Source organism: Zea mays, chromosome 9 (assembly GCF_902167145.1).
Source record: "Zea mays cultivar B73 chromosome 9, Zm-B73-REFERENCE-NAM-5.0, whole genome shotgun sequence".
In the NCBI taxonomy this organism is placed as follows: Eukaryota; Viridiplantae; Streptophyta; class Magnoliopsida; order Poales; family Poaceae; genus Zea; species Zea mays.
The window spans coordinates 112,782,699-112,791,135 of NC_050104.1; the positions used below are offsets into that span (position 1 = coordinate 112,782,699).

Consider the following 8,437-nt stretch of genomic DNA (forward strand, 5'->3'; position numbering starts at 1 on the left):
GGCTCTTGCCTCTATTCTCTTATTATAAGCTTCGTCATCTGAAAGGAAATTGCCCTGGAGAAAAGACATGATCTCGGTTCTCCAATCTTCACTATAAACAGGAGATATATTGAGCACTGCTCTTTCAAGAAGTTCCACCGAAGGTGCTTTTATTGTTTCAAATAATACTTTCGAAGGTAAAGGCAGCGCCTGTGCCGCTGACTTGGCTAGCAGATCAGCGTGCTCATTTTCTCCTCGTGGGATATTCTTGAAAGAAAATCCTTCGAAGGAAGCTTCAAGCCTTCGAACTGTATCCAAATATTTCTCAAGCTTCGGATCTCTTGCTTTACAACTCTTGTCAACATGACCAAAAATAACTTGGGAATCGGTTTTGAGAACCGCCCTTCTTATCCCCATTGCCTTCAACTTCCGAAGCCCCAAAAGCAAAGCTTCGTATTCAGCAATATTATTTGTGCAACTGAAATCAAGTTTCACTGCATAGCATGTTCTAACTTTGGAAGGTGCAACTAAAACAGCAGCCGCATCTGCCCCGAAGGTTCCCCAGGAACCGTCACAGAACACTGTCCAAGCTTCGGCATCTTTACTTGCTTCTTCCTCCTGAGCCCCTGGCGTCCAGACAGCGATGAAATCTGCTAACGCCTAGGACTGAATCGAAGATCTATGCACATAATTAATGCTGAATTCGTTGAGTTCCGCAGCCCACTTCCCAATCCTTCCAGTAGCTTCTCTGTTCCTCATAATATCCTTCAAAGGCTGTGACGAAGGAACAATTATATGGTATGCTTGAAAGTAGTGTCGAAGCTTCCTGGAGGCCATTAAGACAGCATATAGCACCTTCTCCAATTCTGTATAGTTTTTCTTTGACAAATTGAGAACTTCGGAGACAAAGTACACTGGGGCTTGCTTTTTAGTTTGTCCTTCAAGCTTCTCCTGGACAAGCGCCGCACTCACTGCAGAGTGCGAAGCTGCCACATACAGCAGCAGAGGAGCCCCTGGCGCTGGTGGAGTTAGCGTCGTTAGATCGATCAGATACTGCTTCAGCTCTTCGAAGGCTTTCTGTTGAACTGATTCCCATTGGAAGACTTCGACCGACTTCAGCACTTCAAAGAATGGTAAATTTCTCTCTACTGATCTGGATATAAATCGATTCAAAGATGTCAATCTTCCTGTTAGGCGCTGAGCCCCCTTCTTTGTACTTGGCGACTCCATCCGAAGAATGGCTTCAATTTTGTTTGGATTAGCCTAGATTCCTTTTGTTGAAACTAGACAACCAAGGAATTTGCCCTTCTTTACTCCGAAGACACATTTTTCTGGATTCAACTTCAGTCCAGCTTGCCTAAAGTTAGCAAATGTTTCCTGTAGATCAGCAATGTGATTTTCTTGTTTCGTGCTTTTTACTATGATATCATCAACATATGTTAGCACATTTCTGCCTATCTGAGAATGAAGGACTTTCGCTGTCATCCTGCTGAAGCTTCCTCCAGCATTCTTGAGCCCCTCAGGCATCCGAAGGTAACAATATGTACCACTGGGGGTGATGAAGCTGGTTTTTGGCTCATCTTCCTTTTTCATCCAGATTTGATGATAGCCTGAATAACAATCTAATAGACTCATGAGCTCTGATGAAGCTGCTGCATCTACTAGAGAATCTATCCTTGGTAATGGAAATTCATCCTTCGGACAAGCCTTGTTGAGATCAGTAAAATCAATGCACATTCTCCATTTACCATTGGCCTTCTTCACCATAACAGTGTTAGCTAGCCATTTTGGATATTTTACTTCTCTGATGACTCCAGCGCTAAGAAGTCTTTTCACTTTGTTCTGAGCACCTTTGGCTTTGTCATCTGACATTTTCCGAAGCCTCTGCTTTCTGGGTCTGAAGGATGGATCAACATTGAGCGAGTGTTCAATAACATCCCTGTTGACACCACAGAGATCATTAGCTGACCATGCGAAGACATCTTTGTTGTTGAACAGGAACCTTATCAGGGTTTTCTCCTGCTCCTCAGACAATTGAGATCCTAGCAGCACCTTCTGCTCTGCTATATCTTCACATAAAAGCATGGGCTTCGGCTGATCAACCGAAGCAGCCTTCTCCCTTCTGTACTTGTATTGCTCACAAGCTTCGGCCCCATCTATGTTATGGATTGCTTTTGAATCTGTCCAGTTTCCTTCGGCCTTTCTGGCAGCTTCCTGACTTCCATGAATAGCAATAGGCCCTTGATCCGAAGGTATCTTCATGCAAAGATATGCTGGGTGAAGAATTGCTTCAAAAGCATTGAGTGTCCCACGACCAATGATTGCATTGTAGGGGTACTCCATGTCGACAATATCGAACACAACTTCCTCAGTCCTTGTATTGTTCACAAATCCGAAGGTCACTGGCATTGTGATCTTGTCAAGCGCTACAATCTGCCTCCCTCCGAAGCCACAAAGAGGGTGTGTAGCATCATGAATCTTATCCTCTGGCTCTTGCATCTGTCTGAAGGCCTTAGCAAATATAATATCCGCTGCACTGCCTGTATCAACCAGAACATTGTGGACCAGAAATCCTTTGATGACACAAGAAATAACCATAGCATCATTGTGAGGGTAATCCTTGAGCTGAAGGTCCTCTTGGGAGAAGGTAATTGGGATGTGGGACCATCTTGACTTGATGAAAGGTCCTTGCACCCCGACATGTTGTACCCTTCTCTGTGCCTCCTTCTTCTACTTCTTGTTGGCTGGCTCTGAGCATGAACCGCCTGTTATCGGGAGTACCAGCTTCGGAGCTGAAGCATCTCCAGCTTGATTGTTGAACGAAGCCTCAGCTCAAAAAAATGGAAGTGAGTTCACCGGAGGTGGGTGCCAATGTTGGGGACTTGTTCTCAAATGCTATGAATTAAGAACAAGGCAACATAAAATGTTAAGTATTAATGCCCTTCGTCCCCTGAAGCATTATCTCCCCAAGGATTTAATGAGCTTCGGACGAAGGCCATGAGCAAAATATCACGAAGGTCACACCTTCGTGATCAGACTTATAAAACAATATGGAATAAAATATAAAATATGAAACATTATAAAAAGATATACTAAAAATAGATAACACTATTCATCCATTTTATTATGTGAACTCAAATATTAAAACATAGTATTTAAGTACATTTATACCTTCGTCTTGGCAGAAAACAATAATTCCAGCGTAATGTGCTAGCAGCTACAGGATTGCCTAAATAGTGCAGGGTACTGTTCACCTATTTATAGGCACAGGGCGCAGCCTGTGTGAAATTATATTTATGTCCTTTACGATTGATTACAATAGTGACACAAAACATCATGGGTCTTTAAGTCAATCCATCTTTAAGTCGGTTCGCCCCTTCGTCTTGAGATCTGTCACTGTGCCGAAGCTTTATAGGTAATAGCTTCGGCGCTGGTTTTGAGAGGATCTGCCGAAGGTGTTCTCTTTCTTTAGGATCTTCGGCTACGAAGCATACCCCCAACAATAGCAAATGAGCATTTGAATTAAATGGAAGACGGGAGTAATCAAATGAATAGTTTGGATTGACTGTTTTCCTTTTTGAAGAGTCGTCGTCGTGTGGTGAAGAAGATGAGGCATCGCTGTCGTAGTAGATTATCTTCTTAATGCGCCTCTTCTTCTTCCCTTCTCTCTTCTTTTGACTCGAGCCTGAGTCAGTAGGCTTGTCGTCTCTTGGCTCGTTGAGGACGGACTCCTTTTCCTTATCGTTGACCACCATCCCCTTTCCCTTAGGATCCATCTCTTTGGGCGGTTAGTCCCTTAGATGAAGAGTACGACTCTGATACCAATTGAGAGCACCTAGAGGGGGGTGAATAGGTGATCATGTAAATCAAACACTAAATAGCCACAAAACTTAGTTATTAAAGTGTTAGCGCAACTAAGTAGTTTCGAAGCGAGTTCTTGTGGATAAAACAATCATAAAGAAGGCAACATAAGAGGCACGTGATTTTTATCCCGTGGTTCGGCAAAGTAACACTTGCCTACTTCCACGTTGTGGCATTCCAATGGACGAGGGTTGCACTCAACCCCTTTCAAGCGATCCAATGATCAACTTGAATACCATGACTTTCTTCCTTATAGTCTTTTTCCCGTTTGCGAGGAATCTCCATAATTTGGAGTCTCTCGCCCTTACAATTGAGATCATAAAGAAAGCACAGAGTAAGGTTGGGAAGAGCAACACACAAGACTCAAATACGCAGCACACTCACGCACACAAGTGAAGACTCGAGCTCAAATGACAACATAGGGAGTTCACGACTCGAATGGAGCTCAAATCTCTAACACAACAAAGCGAATGCGCGGGAGCAGAGTCTTGATGCCTTAGAATACTTAGTGAATGCTTGATTGACTCCTCCATGCGCCTAGGGGCCCCTTTTATAGCTCCAAGGCAGCTAGGAGCCGTTGAAGATCAACATGGAAGGCTATCCTTGCTTTCTGTCGAGTGGCGCACCGGACAGTCCGGTGCGCCACCGGACAGGTCCTGTAGACTGTCCAGTGCGCGATCTAGGGCTGGGCGTTCGGGTTTACCCGATATTTCGGGTCGGGCTTTTCGGGTTTTTTATATTTCGGGCTTCTAACATCTATACCCGAACCCTTACCCGTAATTTCGGGTACCCGTAATTTCGGGTACCCATAATTTCGGGTACGGGTTCGGGTAATAGCAAACTACCCGAAACATTGAATCAATATTCAGCTTGAATCTGGAGCGTTCACCGTTCACAACTTCGGTTTGTTAAGGTCTGGTTGCTCCGTTGTTGCCTGGTGCATGCTGTTCAGCCTCCGCCGGGCTGCCTCATCTGTCAAAAAAATCAACAACGATCCCATTAGCTATAGATTAAATTAATAATACTTGGGTGTGAACATCCCACCCACTAGCTCGTTCATCGCTGTCATTACTGGCTTGTACTGTATTTACGAAACGAACCTAGCTGTGCGACGAACTGCGAGACGGTGACCTCCTGCCTGGCATCGGTGACGACGATGGGGCTGCCGCTGTCGCCGTCTCCGTCTCCGGCTCCGGCTCTGCGGACGGCACCCTCCGCGACTGTCTTGCTGGCTGCCTGTCTTGCTCCTTGCGCTGGAGAGCGGAGGCAGGGAGAGATTGTCTTGCTCCTTGCGCTGGAGAGTGGAGACAGGGAGAGAGCCAGCCGCCGGCCGCCGCTGGACAGGGACGAGAGAGCCGCAGCCCACAGCCGCCGCTGGACAGGGATAGCTAGGGTTGCCAGGTTTCGTAGTTTGCTAACTGGGTCGTGGGCTCGTGGCCCGTGGGCTGTGTCGCTGTTGCCTAGCGCTCGACCTGGTGACTGAATGGACGGTGCTAGGTATTTCGGGTAGAATGGGTACTTCGGGTACCGCGAGTTACTACCCAATTAGGCCCGAAATTATTTCGGGTATCCAGTTTCGTTACCCGCTGGATCTGTTTGGGTAACGGGCTTCGGGCTAAACGGGTACGGGTTCGGGTATTTCGGGTTTAGGGCTTTGGGCTCGGGTTTTATGCCCAGATCTAGCGCGATCTCCTTCCAAATTTGGCATATCCGACCGTTGCTCCTCTAGGCTGATTGGCGCACCGGACATAGTCCGGTGCACCAGCTGACCGTTGGAGCAGTCCACGTGTCGCGCGAAGATTGCGCTGCTGACTGTTGCTCAGATGACCGTTGACTCACCGGACAGTTCGGTGAATTATAGCCGTACGCCGCCGTAGAATCCCGAGAGCGGCACTTTCACCGGAGACCAGCCTAGCGCACCGGACACTGTCCGGTGCACCACCGGATAGTCCGGTGTGCCAGACTGAGCTGAAGTTTGGCTGCTCACAGCCAACGCTTTTTTCAATTCTTTTCTCACTGTTTCTAGCACTTAGACAAAACACATTAGTACTCAAAACAATGTACTAAGTCTAGAAACATACATTTTTCTTTGATTTGCACTTCTCACTTTACTTGGCACATAAGAACTTAATTAGCCGTGTTGAACACTTAATCACCAAAACATTATTGAAACTGCGGAAAGACACATTTTCCTTTCAGTTTTTTACTTGGATCCCTTGCTGGCCGGCCCAACGTATTTCCTAAGCAATATTGGGTTATACTGGGCTCTCTACCCCTTTACAGAATGAAGCTATTTTATACTTAGAATCTGAAACAGAGACGCTCGCTTTATCAAGAAGCCAGAGTTGTCTAGAATATTAACTCATTTTTCTATGATTTGTAAGTGGTGGCGGTGTCATGAGAGCCGACGATGGCTAAAGAAATGAAGAGAGATCGGACTTGGCTTTTCTTAAAAACCGTAGTTTCAATTATCGCTGAATTTTTTTTCCTCCCATCAACAAACTAACTTAAGGTTTATTTGTTTTGCTCTCAATTCATATGGATCAGGTGGGTTTAAATGAATTTCAATTCCAAACAAGTCGAAATCTTTCATTTTTTTTTGAACCCACCTAATCCACGTATGATAGGAATAACCGAACAAGACCTTAGAAATGTTTGGTTTCTAAGAATTAATTTTTAGTCCTCTATTTTATTTTATTTTAGTTCTTAAATTACCAAATATATAAACTAAAACTATATTTTGGTTTTCGTATTTAGAAATTTAAGGACTAAAATAAAAATAAAATAGAGAGCTAAGAATTAGTCGCTAGAATACTATAAATAGGATGAGCGTTCAACATCTTGGCTGGCTGCCATGTAGGTACGCATTTTTGAAGCAACATGGGAGAAGGAAAAACAAAATCGAAAGAACGGGATGCAATGACGTGAACAGTGAACTGAAGTCGACAAGAGGACACAGCAAGGTCACAATGATGTCAACAAACAACCTAAATCTACCTAAATTTGTAAGGGAAAAGAAAAAGGTCTATACATCCACTATATATAGCAGCTTGAGTGTATTGTAATAATGAATTTCGTAACGAATCCCGTATCACATTAGCTTTTCTAATATACTAATATGAAGAAACTTGCACAGTACATGTTTAGTTAAAATTAAAATTGTGTTTTTTTTTGTTTTTCAGACCGAGAGAGTTTAAACCGTCCCATGCCACTATGCCAGTGACGGCATTAGCGGCCCGACAGAGCATTCATCACTCACCCTTGTGGCTGCTGCAGTACTAGTTGATGGCACAACACTAGGCTAGATGAAGGGTGCTGCTGCCGGTGCCGGCCCTCCTTGCCTCGATTTCATTGCGCGGAGGTATTTGTTAGTTATGAAAAAAGAATAGTAATAGATGATAAATAAGTACGAGAAATGATAATTTATGAAGGTAGTGAGATATACGAAGAAATTTAGGGGGAGCCGCTGAATAAGATGGAGATACAGAGAAAAAAAGTTTGCTGATGTGATAAGATAGTAGAATATAGAAAGAGAAATATAGAGAAATCGTTGAAGAGAATCTTATAGCGAATTAGGGATGAATGGGCTGAAACCCTAAACCCTGCAGCCTCGAGTCGACGGAGAGAAAGAGAATTATCTGTCGCGGCCGGTGACAGCCGGGGCGGGTTGGGTTGTGTCTTGTGTTGAACGTGGGCGCACGAGGCGGCCTGGCTGACTGCACACGGGAGAGCTGGGTCTAGGTGGCTGCCGCACTCGACTCGCACCGCCGCCTCGCGTGACGATCGGCCGCCTGATGGCGCGATAGCCTCTTGTCGGAGGCGCAATCATGGCGCGATGGCGACGCGACGACCGCCTGCTCCGCCCACTCCCAAGTCCCAACTGGCCCTGTGGCATGAAACGGGGGGGGGCTTCAATTCGCCTGCAGGCTGCACCAGGCGTGCGTGCGTGACCGGGGAGCTGCACTGCAAACTGTGCTTCTTGTCATTGTCAACGCAGAGCTGCTGTATTTATTTTATATTTATTAAAGAAGCAAATCCATTCGGTGAACGCGGCAGCACACGGGTGCACGCGCTGCCGCACAGGCGTCACCGCGTCAGTGTGGCTGGCTGTGCGTTGGGTGGGGACCCCGATCCGTGATCCCATCGCGCCCGCCGGCCGCCACCGAGGATGGATGTGCATTTGCTTTGTTTTTGATGCGGAGCACGCACGTACGTACGTACGTACTAACAAATACCTGCTCCGCACGGCTGCACTGAAGCAACGACAGCTGATACTACCTGACCAGTCCAGGGGGGGAAGGGGATGGATGGAGGTCCATGTGCGTAAGAAATGCGAGGATGACAGCCGTACGTCCAGGACACCGCATTAGCATAATCAAAGGCGCCTCAGCACACCGTAGCCGCCGTGTGCTCTGAAGGTCACGACGAGGGTCGGCCGGCCTATCCTTCGTGCAGCTAGGGAAACCATGCTACACCGTACCTCCTCCTGCCCCACAGGGGTTCATGCAAATTGCACACTAGTACTACTACTCCAGAATCCAGATAGCGCAGCCACTTGTTGCGAATCTGTGCTAACCACTCCAGATAGATGTAAACG

General features: G+C 46.2%; 1 protein-coding gene across 1 annotated transcript; it reads right to left on the minus strand.

Annotated features, from left to right (window-relative positions):
- Positions 1–3,949: 3,949 nt before the first annotated feature.
- LOC118473462 (uncharacterized) lies at positions 3,950–8,159 on the minus strand. The gene is made up of 3 exons (XM_035962842.1): positions 8,119–8,159; positions 4,941–5,377; positions 3,950–4,812 (listed from the first exon to the last, which is right to left on the minus strand). Exons 1-3 carry the CDS (start codon positions 8,157–8,159, stop codon positions 4,733–4,735), a joined length of 558 nt encoding a protein of 185 aa, XP_035818735.1. The 3' UTR covers positions 3,950–4,732.
- Between the last annotated feature and the right edge of the window lie 278 nt (positions 8,160–8,437).

Bases quoted from the DNA above. Each gene is read 5' to 3' on its own strand.
- LOC118473462 (XM_035962842.1), bottom strand. From the start codon at position 8,159: ATGGACCTCCATCCATCCCCTTCCCCCCCTGGACTGGTCAG. The intron at 5,378-8,118 runs GTAGTATCAGCT...CTAATTGGGTAG, and splicing joins TCCCCCCCTGGACTGGTCAG to TAACTCGCGGTACCCGAAGT. The intron at 4,813-4,940 runs GTTCGTTTCGTA...TTTTTTTGACAG, and splicing joins GCAGTTCGTCGCACAGCTAG to ATGAGGCAGCCCGGCGGAGG.